We start from the raw sequence: 15,774 nt of genomic DNA on the forward strand, positions 1-15,774 counted from the left end.
GGAAGCATGGTGTATCAGTTATCTATCACCACCACTACGCTGTGTAATAATAACAATAAGAGTTTTCCACTCATGCATCTGGGGGCAATTGTGAATAGTCTGTGCTGATCTTGGCCGAGCTGGTTCGCATGTCTGGGGATTGGCAGGCTGTTGGCTGATCTTGCTGGAGAAAGGCCTTCGCTGGATGGCTCCGCCCCACATGTCTCTCATCATCCAGCAGGCTAGCCTGGATTGTTCTCAGGGCAGCGGCACAGGTGCAGGCAGCAGCAGCAGCACCACCACCACCACATAACTGCTTTTCAGGCCTGCATTTGCAATAGTTACTAGCATCCCATTGGCTGAAGGATGTCCAGGGTCAGAATGGGAAGGAGCTACAAATTTCCATGGAAAGGGCATGAATACAGGGAGGGGCTAAGGTTTAGGGTCATTAATCTATCAGTTTACCACCCATGGAGACCCAGGTGGTCAGAGAAGCTTCCTGGAGGAGACAGCTGAGCAGAGTCTGGACAGCTAAGTCTGAGTTTGCAAGTGGAGACTGGAGGGAGCCGGATTTCCCTATGGAACAGCATATACAGAGGCACAAAGGCAGAGGTTTTTGTTTTTGTTTTTGTTTTTGTTTTGCTTGAAGGAATGCTGAGTATTTTAGTATTTGGAGGCATGAAGGCCACGTAAGAAATGAGGCTATTGACCACAGCAGGTCCAGGTTACTGCCTTGGAGGCTCTACTGAAGAGCCAGCCCTTTAGCCTGCAGGCAGGAGGGACCTGTGAACGTTTTGAGCAAAAGAGAGAGAGAGAGAGAGAGAGAGAGAGAGAGAGAGATCATCAGATTTGTGCGTTTAAAAGATGACCATGGCAGACAACTGTGATATAGAAGAAAAGGGAGGGGGTGTGCCAGGAGATGGGTGAGACTGTTGCAGGGGACTCAACGAGAGATGCTTGGGCCTGAATTGAGGTGAGTGGCGAGGCTGGGAACTTGACGTCCAAGGCATTGTGCAGACAGAATGATCAGGGCCTAAAGACAGGGCTAGGCTGGGCTAACAGCAGGGACCAGTTCCCTGAGACGGCCTCCTGACTTTCTGCACAGGGACCAAGTTTTTCTCTTTATCTGTGTTAAATAGCCCAAATAATGACCAGCCTCCTCCCTTCTGTTGGCCAAAGGAGTCTGGGATTTGTCACCTAAAACTAGCTCCAGGCCTAGCTGTGTGAACTGAGCAAGTCCCTCCCTTCCCTTCCCTTCCCTTCCCTTCCCTTCCCTTCCCTTCCCTCCCCTCCCCTCCTCTCCCCTTCCCTTCCTTTGCCTTCCCTTCCCTGGGACTCAGTGTCTCCATCTAAAATGAGCAGGTCATGTTCCATTAGAGCCATGATCCTCAGACTGCTTAGGAAGTGTGCAGGGATCTTGTTAAAAATACAGAGCCTCTGACCCCAGAAGGCGAGGTCTGGGCATCTGACATTTTGTCTAGCACTCCAAGTGTTCCTGACACCCACAGGTGGCTGGGCACAGGCATGGTGGCCCAGAGGACAGAGGAGATTGAGGACCTGCATGCTGAATACAAGGATAGATCAGATGCTCAGGGACCCAGCTCCTCAGGCCTTTCCCTAGGTGAGGGAGGCTTCCAGGGCAGGTGGCCTTTAGGTTGGGCCTTGACATCCAACCAGGCATTTTGTTTTTGTCCTTTTGCTTTGTTTGCAGGATGCTCTTGATTACAAAATTAGTTCATGCTCATTCTAGAGCACTTTTAAGCACAGGAACACAAAGGAGTCAAAAGAAAAACTCACCGGTCATTCCAAAACCCAGACACAAGTTGGGTTCTCATTTTGCTGCATCTTTAATAAGATATTGAGACCCAGAGCAGGAGTGGGGACCCGTATGGGCGAAGGGCTGGAGGTGAGAGCAGGCTGAACGTGCTCAGAGACATGAGGCAGGAACAGAAACTGGAAACATGCAGCCTGAGCCAGCTGGTGCCGGCCCCACACACCTTCTCTGTTTCAGGCCTGTTGCTCTGAAGTCCAGAGGGAGGAGGCCAGTCCTAGAGCTCAGCCAGGGTCCCTGAGCACAGCCCTCATTCCTCTCTCTTTCCTCGGCCCAGGTGCTGTTTGCCCTGAACCAAACCCTGCTGCAGCAGGAGAGTGTGCGGGCTGGGAGCCTGCAGGCCTCCTACACCACGGAGGACCTCATCAAGCACTACAACTGCGGAGACCTCAGCGCAGTCATCTTCAACCACGACACATCCCAGGTGAGGCTTCTCTCCAAAGACCTGGATACCTGGCATTTATTAGATCCCTACTACATGCCAGGCATAGGTAATCTTCTCTCCAGCCATGGCAGGAAGGAGCTATTGTTATCCCCCTTTTATAAATAGGGAAATTGAGGCTCAGAGATGAGAAGAGATTTGTCCAAGGCCACACAGCTTATGAGTTTTGGGAGTTTTAAGTTACCAAGAGCAGCAACTTGAGCCAGATCTATGTGACTCTGGGGCCTGGACCCTGGAAACTTAGCTTGTAAGACCAGGGAGGCCTCTGAGAAGTTCAGTTCTACATCTGGGAAAATTAAGTTCCAGGGAAGGAAAAGCCCACAGTTATTCAGAGCTTGGACTTGAGTCCAGCCCAGAGCATTCTGCTTTGATTTGAGTCTTAGAGGAAAGATTGTCATCAGCTGGTTGGGCAGCAAGTAGAGCCCAAGGGGCTGAGCATGGCTCACCCCTGCTCAGACTCCACCATGCCTCCCCATTCATTGCTCTCAGGGTGAATTCCAAGATGCTTCCTCCAGCATTCAAGGACCTTACAACGTGCCCTCTGCTGGCCTTGTCACAGCCCAGGTCCCCCATCCTAAAGACCTTGCTCTGCTGACTGTGGAACTTGCAACTCTTTCTAGAAGCTTGTCTTTTCAAGCTTCTAGGCCCTTGTTCAGGCTCCTTTCTCCTCCAGGGTTCCTCCCACTTGTTCACAGTCATACGTCACCTCCTGAGAAACCTTCCTGAGCCCCTAGATAGGGTCAGGCATTCTCCCAGGCACCTCTAGGCCCTTGTGCCTTCTCTGTCATGGTGCTTGAATACCTGCTCATTCAAGAAGCTGTTGAATTAGGCAGAACACGCCACTTCCCTGCTCAGGACATTGCATGAACTTCCCATTTTTATCAAGGTGAAAGCCAGAGTCTCTACAATGGCCTGCATGGTCCCCATGCTCTCTCCCTACCCTGTCACTTTCTGCTCTCCCCTCCTGCACACCACTTAGGCTGCATGGGCCTTCTTGCTGGTCTGTGAACCCACCTCACCAGCTTCTGCCTTTGCACTGGCTGCTCCCTCTGCCGAATGCCTCTCCCAGGTATGACCATGGCTCCCTCCCTCTCTGCCTGCAGCACTTAACTAAAATCTCATCATCTCAGTGAGGCTGGCCCCAACCACCCCACTCAGAATTGCAACCTGGCCTGTACTCCCACACTCTCACCCTCTTTATTATGCTCCACTTTTTTCCCCCATGGCCTTTGCCATCCTCTAACACACTATCTACTTGATTCATTGATTAGTGACTATTTATTGGTTGCTCTCCTTACTAGAACATAAGCTCCATGAGGGCAGGGAGTTTGGTCTGTTTTATTCATGGATTTATCTCAACTGGCTGGAGCAGCCCCTGGCCCAGAGCTGGACTCAGTAAACCTTTGCCAAATGAATGAATGAATGAATGAATGAATGAAATAGTTTATAAATACTAGACATAGTGTTATGAAAAGGGGCTCACAGTCACATAGGGAAGATGGGAAGATTCAAGAATGAATTGCACCAAAGTGTAATCCTTGCTGCAAGTATGGAGTAGAGGAAGCATTTGGAGCCTGTGGAAGGAACGGCTGATTTAGATGGGCTTGTGGGTAGGGCCTGGGACTGAGGAGAGAAGGAAAGATATTTGCAAGATGAGAGGGCATGTAAGAGCCTGAGCTGGCCACAGACAAGGTGGAGAATAATATTCCAGCAGAGGAAACCATGCACCAGTGAGCCAGAGGCGAGAGGAGAATAGGAGAGGGGTGCTGAGAGTGTAGCCTGCAGACAGAGCCGGGCCAGGCTGTGGTGTTCCATCAGGACTTGCCCCCACAAGACCAGGAACTCCTGAGGGTGATGGTGTGCTGCCTATCTCGGTCCCCGTTGCCCATCTTAGGCCTGGCACAGAGCACATGTCAGTGAGTGACTGTCATCCGAGCAAATGTAGGCATGTGGCGTCCCTTGCTGCAGCATAGAGAATGAAAGAGGAAGGAACTGGAGACTTTGCCACAGGACACTAAGGGTCCAAGAGCTCTGACTCAGTGGCAGAGAAGTGAGGGTGGAGAGAAGAACCCTGACACCACGAGGCGCTTAGAAATCTCACTACGACTGATCCCCTTCATGGCCAGGCCCACCCTGCTTCATCTGCTGAGGGAGACCCTGTGAGCCCTGAGCAGCCAGGGAGCTCTATGGCAAAGGAGGCCCTGATCATGACTTGGGATGGTCTGGCCATGATGTGGCCAGGAGGGGGGAGTGTGCAGGACAGGGTGCTGGCCAGACTGTGGCTGACCCTAAGCTGAGAAACGGAGGCATGAGGTGACCTCGGGAGAAGGCAAGCTCAGATTTTCTTTGAGCTTGGGTCCAGACCACTGATTTGTCTTTGGCAAGTGCAACTGCCTCAGAGGTCTCCCAACAGTTCCTGTACTTGAAGTGGGACAGAGCGTGGCTGGATTGGGCCACCTGGATTCGAAGAGCAGCCCAGGCTGCCCCCAGGGATGCACAGATAGAATCTAGTCGCTTGAGGAGAGACTAGGCAACCCCACCCCAAGGTGCAGAAAAACCTGGTGTCAGGGCAGCAAGGCTGAATCCAGTCCCCATGGGGATCTGGTGGAGATGAGGCTGTGTCTGTAGCTGGGGGCCTCGAAATCTGCAGGGCACTGAGGATATGGAGGCTGTGGGGCCACAATCTCTTTGCCTGAAGGCTTCAGGGAGAAGGTGATATGAGAACCAGGCTTGGCAGTAGAGTCCCCTAGATGGGGGTAAAGAGGGGATGCTGAAGGGTGGAGAGTGCAAGCCAGAGAGCAATGTGGTCAGAAAGATGCCTCTGGCTATAACATGGAGGATGAGGAAGCAACATCTGGAGGCCAAGGCAGGACAGGTACAGGCCTGGGTGGATAACACAGGGACACGGCAGGGGCACCTCACCCTTGGCCTGCATCCTGGCTGCACTGTCCCCACCTGCAGCAATGGCTGCATCCCTGGCCTCTGCAGCCCCCAGGCCACTGACACTGTTAATGCCTAGCAACAGCAGGTTGATCCAAAGGCCTTCCCCTTGGAAGCCTGGCCTGAGCCTCAGGACTGCCTCAGGTGTAGTGTTGCTGCATGCATTTATTGTCCAAACCCAGATAATTTTGAGAGTCGGATACAATTCAAGATCAAAATAATAATCGACCTGGACTGTTCTGGTCAAACCAAGACACGTGGTTACCCTATTAGGTGCCTCCTCTGGGCTCACTCATTCCTCGTTGTCCTCTCAAAGCACATATCCATTGATGTTCTTGTGTGCATATGTGACTCCCCCATCAAACTGTGAGCCTCATCGAGAGCAGCAGACCCAGTCTGAGGAAGCTCTCAGGACCCCTAGCCCAACACAGGGCCCGGCTCATGGAAGTTCCTACCAGGTGTCTGTTGGATGGACGGGCTACAGGGAAGGGGTGCAGAGTTTCAGTAGGTGGTGTCCGCAGACCTGAGCATTTGACCATTAGACCTGATGTGGTTCATGTGTCAGGGAAGACTACACTGAACTCATTCCTCACAGCCCCACCCCAGCCCTGTCCAACCAATTGCCTCATCACCCCATCCCTGGAGACCTCACATGTCCTCTTTAAAATGTTATTGTGCATCATGCACTTAAACTTGTCATAGAAGATTTAAGCCCTCAACAAGTATAATGACATCATTAATTTGCTTCCATTCCAGCCCTGGCGCAAACCCAGGCCTCATCCTTGGCATGGAGCCAAGGCCCATCAGCATGAAACATGCAGAGAATGCCGGCCAGTGGCTGGCCAGCCCTGGGAGCCTGGGGAGCTAGCCCAATTCCTTCATGGCTTTAAACTTTCACTTTTGGGTTCTTGTCCTTGTTAATTTTTTTGACTCCCCAATTAACAAATGGGGAATCATCTTGGTGCACATGCACATTTGTGGTCAGGAAGCATAGGAGGGGCTGGACATGTGTTCAGGTTCCAGGGACCCTTGGAAGGAGAGGGGAAGTGGACTGCTGCCTTCGTGGTACTCTCCGATGGTTCAGAGCCATTTATTTGTCATCTTCATCTTTACCCTCTGCCCAAGGCCACCCTTCACTGGGAAAGGTGATGAAGCCAGCTCCATCCCCAGGCCAGTTGCATAATAGCTGACATTGATTCAGGACTTCCTTTGTGCCAGGCACAGTGCTCAGTAAGCACTTTCCAAAACTCAAATCATTTAATCCCTACAATAATGTGTGTTACCCCCTGTTACCAATATGGAAACTTAGTCTCAGAGAGGCCAAGTCACTTTTTGGTTCTAGAGAGACCACTCAGCTAGCAAGCTGCAAAAGAGGGATTCCAACCCAAGTTGTCCTCACTGTCTGACTTCAGGCCCTACGTTCATAACCCCATACTTCTAAGGCCCCTCAGCTCACTCATTCACTCACTGGTTGGACAAATACTTATTTGGTGGTACAACATAATTTTCACATTATTTCCCATACCTAAAGAACAGGGAGAACTTGTGAGAGTCATATTTCCAGAAATAACTCCTCCCCATGGGCTCTCTGCACTTCTCCCCATTCAGAAGCCTTCAGTGTTCCTCATAGCGGCATCAGGTTCAAGCATGCCCTGTTGTGCTAGGGTTTTCAATCATCACTTTCAAAGGGGTTATGTGGGGGAGTAAGAATTCCATTGCCAACTCTGATTGGGCACTAGCAAGACTGCTGTCTACAGCTATCCAGGTTGCGCACTGCACAAGGTTAGGGGACATCAGCCATGTTATTGTCTTGTTCATGCCAGAGCAGTGAGTCAGGCCCTTCTCTGCCAGAAAGCAGAGAAGCCCCAAGGTGCATGTACCTTTACCTCTCCTCTCACTCTGGGGAAGACACTAGGCTTTAGCCAGCAGATAGCAGAGGCAAATATCCTAGCCTCCTTAGAGTCCTTTAGGGCTCAGCTCCCATTTACTCCATTTTCCTCAGAAGGAGTGTTGACAACACTGCAGTGGCTCTAGAAGCCATGTGGCTAGGCTGCAGGACCATTTGGGGACTTAAACCTGTAGGAAATTCACCTCCTCATGCCAGGCTCTCCATCCACCTCACCCTTCAGTTTGCAAGGTCTGGTATCTTGTGCTTTGGGCCTGGGTAGGTGAAGACAGAGAAGTGGAAGAGGGGACATCAGGTGGAAACCATCCTGTGAGCAGGAGCTTGGAGGTTGGAATGACATTGACAGGTTGTGAGGAAAGAGAGAGTATGTTCTGACTCCCTACCTCAATTTCCTCAACAGCCCCATGCACATATTGGAGGAGACAGTGCAGGAGCACCTGGGCCTGTTATCCAGCTTGGAAAGACAAAATGTTGGGAATAGAGGAACACAGTGGGGCAACTGTGGTCAGAAAGGGACAGCACAAGTTTAAGTTCAAGGTTCAAGGAATCTGGGTACCTTCTTTGTGCTGGGTGTTGGGGGCCAGGAATGACAAAAGCTCTATCCCTGAACCCAGGCAGCTCTCTGCCTAGTTCAAGACCCTGTTAATGCTGTTCCCAGGCCATGTGGCTGGGTGTATAGTGTGGCGTGATGGCGAAACACCCAGGCAGCTCCAAGCTAGGTTGTTGAGCAAACCAACATGGGGGAAGCCGTGGTCCTGGGGTTGAGGTATTCAAAAATGGATGGAGGCGTTTGCATTATGTCCTGGAAAGTGGTGGTGCAGGGATGGGGAGTTAGTGGTGGCAGCAGATGGTGGCTCAGGCATTGGGAAAATCAAAAGTGATGATCCCTTCTCTCATCTCTGTAAGGTGGCATGTGCTGAATGCAGCCCATGACAGCCCCCATCCTCTTACTGAATCCACACAGTATCACCAGTTTCATCTTACAAGTGACAAAGCTGGGACTCGGAAAAGTTAAGTAACTTACCCAGTGCCACACAGCGTCAGAACAGGGGGTGAGCCTAATCTTGTACTCAGTGGCCTTCCTGCTGTACTAGGCAGCTCAACTGACCCTGCACATCCTCTTGCTGAACTAAATTCCTTGTACTTGCCAGCACTGGGCTCGGTGGTAAAGTGAGAGCAGTTAACAAGATGAGCACAGTGCCAGCCTCCCCAGACCTCAGCATCTGCTGAGGTTAAACAGGGCAGAGACACAAGGCAGACCAACACATGTGGAAGCCCAGCAGCTGGGCCGTATCCTGGCGCTGCCAATTCACTAGTTGTGCAACTCTGCACATCCCTGGATCGTTTCCACACTTGCTTGCTTCATCTGTAAAACTGGAATAACAATGCTTATCTGAGAGGATTTTGGAATTGATGAGAAACATGTACAAAACATGTAGCCCACTGTAGGGTCTGCATAAAAGGAAGTTGCCTGGCCCCACTGGGGCTGTGCATATTTATCCTAAGTCCACCTTGCTCCATAAAGAACTGACAGCAGGTCATGCACAGTGGCTCATGCCTATCATCCCAGCACTTTGCGAGGTCAAAGCGGGAGGATTGCTTGAGCCAGGAGGAGTTTGAGATCGGCCAGGGCAACATAGTGGGATTCCATCTCTACAAAATGTTTAAAAATTAGCTGGTCATGGTGGTGCATACGCATTTGGGAGGCTGAGGTAGGAGGATGGCTTGAGCCAGAGAGTTGAGGCTGCAGTGAGCCACTGCACTCCAACCTGGGTGACAGTAAGACCCTTTATCCAAAGGAAAAAAAAAAAAAAACTGAAGGCAGCCTCTGTCTTGCCTTTGCAGCTGCCCAACTTTATCAACACCACCCTCCCGCCACACGAGCAGGTGACGGCCCAGGAGATTGACAGCTACTTCCGCCAGGAGCTCATCTACAAGAGGAATGAGCGCATGGGGAAGAGGGTCATGGCGCTTCTACGGGAGAACAAGGACAAGATCTGCTTCTTTGCCTTCGGAGCAGGTTTGGGCCAGTGTGGGGAAGGGATTGTTTGCAGAATCCTAGGAGATTTGCTTGGCTCTCCCCTAACCTTTACTTCATCGAGGGAGAAGTCGAGGCCCAGGATGGGGCAGGAAAAGCCACACAGTGCTTAGCAGCAGCACCGGGACCCAAAGCAGTTCTCCTGAGTCGGGTCAAGGGTTCTTCCATAATGGTCCCCATGGGAAAGGGGAGTGATGACCCCTGCCATGGCCAAGATAATTTCTGTGGTGCCTTCATGCCCCAGGCAGCCATGTGAGAGCCCAGAACTAAAGCCAGCTCCCACTGCCCAGCCCAGCCTCAGGCCCACCCACAGAGCCAGGGGCAAGGCTGTGAAGCCCATGTGGCCCCAGAGGGAGAGGCTGGCTCTGGCATCCCACAGTCCTGGCTCCAGATCCCAGCCCAACCGCATCACCTTGGCTGGTACCTTCTCAAAGACTCAGTTCTTTCGTATATAAAAGGGCAGTGATAGCAATATTTGATGAACTGAAAATATCTACTTTGTAGAATAGTTGTAAAGATTAGTGATGATATTTTAAAAACAACCTGCCACATAGTAGGAACTCAAAAAGGCAGCTGCAATGATCATCATCATGATGATGATACTGGGTGTAAGTGTGATCGTCATCATGATGATGATACTGGGTGTAAGTGTGATCGTCACATGTGGAACCATGAACTTGATGCTTTCTTCTGGGGGACCAGGCCTCCTTGTGCAAAGGGGAGTCCAGGTGTTCAGGTGCAGGGCTCACTTAGCATTTCTCTCCGTGTTCCTTTTCCTTTCATTTTTCCTCTCCTCCCACACTCTTCGTTCCCTTCTATATGGCTGCCCCTGCCAGTAACATTTGTTTACATTGGGACCAGGATACTGTGTTTGCCTCCTGTTACTAACCAGCTTTTGCTCAGTAACTTACAGCAACAGACATTTATTTCTTGCCCATGTTACCCACAATTTGGGTTGCCAGAACTCACTTCCTGCATTTTGAGAATTAATGAGATGGCTCCTGGACATGCTTACCACACCTGGTGCCGCTGTGTTCCCTTCCCCTCCGGCCACCCTCATGCCACCCTCCATGGCGAGCAGTCTAACCTACAAGGGCCCTTGTGGATGCCCTGGTTTTGTAATAGGATATGTCCACTGTTTGAACATTCACCCCTAAGGGCAAGAGCCGGGGCACATCTGCTAGGCCTCGTCCCTCCTTTGCAGCCCTCATGTAGTAGAGACACAGGGGAGGGGCTCAGAAGTAGATAGAGTCCTCCTGGGAAAGCCCCTTTAAGGCACAGCAGCTAGGCAGAAAGAGTTCTGGGTTCACGCGGGATCTCTGCCATGGCCTGCTGTGGCCTCCAGCAAGTCTCTTTCCCTCTTGTAGCCTCGGTTTACTCATCTGAACAGGAGGAACCAGGACTCACTTGGGCCATCTAGGATTCCAGAGCTATTCAGCCATGGGTTTTAGAGAAGGGAGGGATTCCTGTAGGGGGTCTAGAGGCAGGAGCAAGACCTTGACTGGCAGCATGGAGAGAGTAAGCCACTCTCCAGCCGCAGGGCACCTGTTGGGAGCTCGGCGTGAGTCAGGACAGCTTTGAGGACTGTGCAGGGAAGAGCCCCCTCCCGCTCCCCCACCATCCAACTGCCTCGTCCGCCCTCCCTCCTATAGACATCAGGGCAGTGCATCCTGCTCTGGGACAGCCCCCAGTAGACTCCAAATGGGGAACCACCCTGAGTCGTCCAGCTCCCAGGCTCCTCCCCAGGCCTAGGGGGAGCCCCCAGAGAGTGCAGTCAGTGAGGGGCCCTCATTCCACACACCCCACCTAAGTAGTCCTGCCTGCCCAGGACCCAGGAGCAGAGTCTCCCGGGGCTGGGGGTAGCTACCACCAGCTCTGTCTGTGAGCGAGAAAGCAGGAAAGTCTAACAGTGAAAATCACAGCAGTGAGGGCAGCCGTGGACACTAACCTCTTTTTCCTGAAACCCTAGGTCTGTGGGGACACAGAGGTCCACCCCAGCACCAGGCCAGCACACAGGCGTCACGCCCAATGCCAGCTTCTCCCATCTCCAAAATGTAGTCAGTCCCCAGTCAATCCTGTTGACAGGCCACCAGAAAGACCTCACACACATCTACTCTGTCTGTGCCCACTGGCACTATCCCAGTCCCAGCCTCCTCCCCTCCTCCCTGCCTCTGTACTGCTCCCCACACTGTGGTCAGTGAGTGGTGCTGGCTTTGTCTCCCGTGCTTGCCTCAGATGTGGGGCACCACTTAATCATCACTGTGTCTTGGTAGCGTGTAATAGGTTTTGAGCTTGCTGAGTGAATGAAAGAATGAATGAGTGAAGAAATGAACGTTGACCAGGGTCTCCCATCCTGGTCTCCTCTGGGCTGGTGAATTTGTAAGGATAGGCCAGCAGTAAAGTCAGGGCAAAGGGAGACTCGCCTCCACTCTCATGAATCCACTCTCCAAAAACAACAGATCTGAAGCCACATGCAGATCCTGCTGGCAGTTGCCACTTCTCCTGGCTCAGCCATGCCAGGAGCAAATGGCCCACTCTGCACAGCAAATCTACTTTCCACCCGAGAATTTCCAAGCTGGACAGAGCCTCTGAGCTTGAGCTGCCCACTTCACCCTAGCTGAGGGAAAACTGAGGTCCACAGAGAACAGAGACATGAGCAAAACCTCCAGAAAGTCCAGGACAAGGCCATAACTGTACCCCAGGCCCAGGATCTATGATCCAAGGGCTCTGTTTTTGTGTGCGGGACAATGAGCCAGCCCCGCAGGCCTGTTACAGAGTCAGCGTATTGGCATGGAACACGTCCGCACGAAAGCTGTGGTGAGGGAAGTCCACTCCGGCGTCGTTACATTCTTATGATCATGTAATTTCTGAGTCCTACATCCAGTGACAGGCTGGCTTATATGCAGAGCTGGGACTAAGCACTCTCTTGGTGGAGTGTGACCTGAAGACATACCCACTCCACTCCTCAGCACTCATCTGGGGACACCTGCAGTTCTGTCCCAGGGCTGCCCTTACAGTGGGGACCCTGGGACTCAGCTGGGCTCTTGCAGCCCATCACCTGCCAAGTCCCAAAGAACTCATAAGACCCCCAAGGCTATGGGATGTAGGAAGGGTCTATACTACCAAGAATGTACCTATCTATCTCCCAGGCATGTGTCTGCTCATGCAAATGTCTCTCAAGCCTAGAGTCCATGGGTGTCTCTAAGAAATGTCTCAGGAAATAGAAACAATTATAAGACACACCAGTGACCCCCCAACCCAGCCTTGCCAGGTGTCCGAGCCAGGCCCGTGCTGGGGGCTCTTCTGTCATTCCACGACAGTCCCAGCCTTAGTGTCCAGCTGAAGTTCCTGAAAGCTCTGTGGTTCTAGAGTCTGGATGGGGCCAAGCATGAGAAGGTGAGAGATTGAGCCTTCGCCTGCCTGGCCCCTCCGGTGCTTTTTAGGACCCAACCCTGGCCCAACCTTGGCCCAGCCCAGCTCCAGAATCCTGCCCTGAGAGCCTGTGAGGACAGACAGGGATTTCCAGTGCTGACAGCAATCTGGCTTCTCCTCTCTTCTGCTCTGAGGGGGCTTCAGTGCAAAGGGTAGGAACTTTGGGGTCAGGAGGCCCGGGTGTAAAGTGTGGCTCTGCCACTGTGAGCTAAGAGATGTTAGGAAAGCCATTTCACCTCCAAGGGCCTCAGTCCCTCGTCTGTAAAACTGGGACAATACACCTGCCTCATGGGATTGTGCTACATACACTCATTCTAGAACACAGTATTAAAACGCTCTTCCATGGTGGAAGGGTTCTTATCATAAAAGCCGCTACTATGTGCCAGCCACCATTCCAGGCTCTCTGATTACATAACACCACGAGATGGGTTTTATGATACTCATTTTGCAGATGAAAACAAAGGCTCACGGAAGATGAACAGTTTCCTCAAAGCCATGGAGGCAGACCTGCCATGTGAACCCTGGCCTCTTGAGTCCCAGGTGTGGCCATCTCCCTTGCACGTGGTGCCCTTGCTGTATACGTACAAAAGTGTTGATGATTTTGTGGAAACAAGTGCCTGTTTAGCTGGTGTGTCTTATGAAATACTCTTAGCATCTGTGATGTTTCTGCAACCTGGCACTGTGTGACCTCTTCTGGAGGTTACTCTGCAGTTCGGGGCAGGTGGAGTGCAAACGTGTGACAACCTTAAGCAGGCCTGGGTGATGCTGAGGGGCCCAAATAAGCCCTCCCTATACAGGAGGTGGCTGTGGCCAGTGTGCAAGCCCAGATGTTCTGGAAGGAGCCAGGCTGTGGCCATGGAGAGGCGTGTCAGCCAGAGGGGAGAGAAAGCTCATTTTCTGTCTGCTGGGCTCCTGTAGCTGGACAGGCTGAGCCTCAAGAGCCCCCCAAGATTTTCTAGTCCACTTGCTTGTAGATCCTCTGGCCTATAATTAACAGAAAAATAAGTACAAGGTGGTGAATTCTTTATTAGCTAAATGTATTCCATTTACAGGTTTATATTCTGACATTATCTCCTTTCAACTGGTGTTTGAAGTTAAAATATTCCTTACTTAAGAAAATTAAAAAGATGATAGTGGGAGGCAGATAAGAGTCTCAAAGTCTTTACTTGGCAAAATGAAGAGCTGGTAATTGCATTGTTCTCCCCACTCACCCACCTTTTTTTTTTTTTTTTTTTTTTTTTGAAGTGAGAAAGAATTGAGCATGCTTGAAATGTGATTAAGAGAATATTCTAGGATGGGTGAGGCTGATGATACAGGAGAGAGGGGGAACAACGATAAGCATGAAGTTCCAAGAAGGCAGCAAGGTGGGGACCAGAGCTTGGGTGCAGGGTTGAGGAGGACGCCTTGGGTGGAGGAAGACACCTCTTCACTTGTAACTGAAGGGAAGGAGGGAGGAGGCCGGCAGGCAAGTAATTTGGCAGGCGAAAAGGGAGAAAATTCTCAGCTGATGGCTTCTAATCAGAGCACCACTGTCTGAAGTAGAAGGTGAAGTCATCCACAGAGGAAAAGGAGAGAGAAGGGAGGATTCTTGGTTTGAAGAGGTGAGACTCTTTGACATAAGAGAAACTGGCCAGAAGAATTGACCAGGACAAGAAGTTAAAGATGTTTCCTCCTGTGGGCCATTATGATTGATTGGTAGCAGCTGCCTCGAACGTGATGGTATAAGATGATAAAGTCACATCAGAGCTCAGCAGAGAAAAGGCCCAGAATGATTTGTGATGTCTACTGGGGACTGAGATTAGGGCACATGCCAGCCACAAATCTGCTCTGTCAATGCTAGGAACACAGAGGATGCTGACTGGCAATGAGGGCCCGTGAACCTGCCAAGTCACAGGTGTAAGATTTTCTCCAGCAGCACCAAGCAGCTGGGGTGTAAATGTGGATGCTGTCACCAGGCCTGTGTGCTGATTTTATCCTAGCACCCACTGCTCAGCGATCATCCCATTGCATGTAAACTACTCCAGGACAGGGCGCATATGCCTCAGAATTGCTGACACTTAGGAGATGTTTTCTGAGGACATACTGGACCAAATCACACAGAATGAAGTTCATTCCATTGAGTCAAGGTATCTCCAGGCCCAGTTGTGGGGGTGGAGGTCCAGTCTTATGCACTAGAAGAAAATTACAATTTTACCCTTGGTTCCAGGGAAACAGGTTTCTCAGGATATTTACTTGTTCAGCCATCCAGAAATCTAGCATTCTTTTTTCCTGGACTAGAATGAGTAATGTAGGAATTAGAGGAGCTGGGTTGGAGACACGAGCCGGACTCCGGGTTGGACCAGGTAAGCTCTAGGGCCCATTCATTTCAAACTCTGAGAACCAGTGGTTATCACACACTCTCCGTCCCTAGCACATGCTATAATCTGAGTATAATTCTAACTTCTGACATTCCAAAATCCTTGACCCTAACATGCTGTTACTTTAAAGTTGCACAGCTCTAACATTCCAGCATGCTATAATCAGAGCCTTCTAATATGCTAGCATTATTTGCTCCAACCACTCTTGGATTCCTTGGGAGGAGTATGCAGCTAAGAGCCTTCCAGGAATGAAAATCACTCTATGCAGGACTGTTGTCACCCGCTCCACAGGGAGCAGAAGTCCAGGCAGAAGGCAGAACTTGAAGAGTTAAAAGGCAAACAGTGTGAGCACCAGAGACAGAGAGACTGGCTCCGTTACCTGAGCACCCACACATTTGGCGCATGCAGCCCCCAGGCTCATGCCAGCCTGTTTCTACCCCAGCTAGAGTGCCGCAGATCCATAATCCAAAACACACCTGTGAAGCTGGGACATAGAAGCAGATCAGAGGTAAAGACTCAGGCTTGAGAGAAGACAGAGATATAAGACCAATATACAGAATACCATTAACACCTTTTAAAATTCATAACAATAGAAATTGCTCCCTAGAGAGTAGACACCATCCTGCTTGAAAAACTCCCATATCCATCAACTTGTGTGGTCCTTCCACATCCTCAGTTCCTCTTGGAGGGAGACAGAAGTGGTATTTATTATTCCATTTGGCTGATCAGTAAATCCAAGTACAGATGGGAAGTCAGAGAGTCTTAGAACTGGAGTGAAATGGTGGTCACATTGTTTAGGCCATTCTTCCCGATGACCAGGAAGTCATCCTGGTCCCTAAAAAATCCATC

The 15,774-nt window shown here is 51.0% G+C and overlaps 1 protein-coding gene across 1 annotated transcript in view; it reads left to right on the forward strand.

Annotated features, from left to right (window-relative positions):
* Nucleotides 1-15,774, forward strand: part of TRABD2B (TraB domain containing 2B) — a 231,212-nt gene that overhangs the window by 188,746 nt on the left and 26,692 nt on the right. The window contains exons 3-4 of the mRNA XM_033226469.1: nucleotides 2,088-2,234; nucleotides 8,944-9,118. Coding sequence (XP_033082360.1) covers nucleotides 2,088-2,234; nucleotides 8,944-9,118 — 322 coding nt within the window. The remainder of the gene's footprint in view (nucleotides 1-2,087; nucleotides 2,235-8,943; nucleotides 9,119-15,774) is intronic.

The sequence above is a fragment of the Trachypithecus francoisi genome, unplaced genomic scaffold, assembly GCF_009764315.1.
Source record: "Trachypithecus francoisi isolate TF-2019V2 unplaced genomic scaffold, Tfra_2.0 Lachesis_group12, whole genome shotgun sequence".
NCBI classification, from domain to species: Eukaryota; Metazoa; Chordata; class Mammalia; order Primates; family Cercopithecidae; genus Trachypithecus; species Trachypithecus francoisi.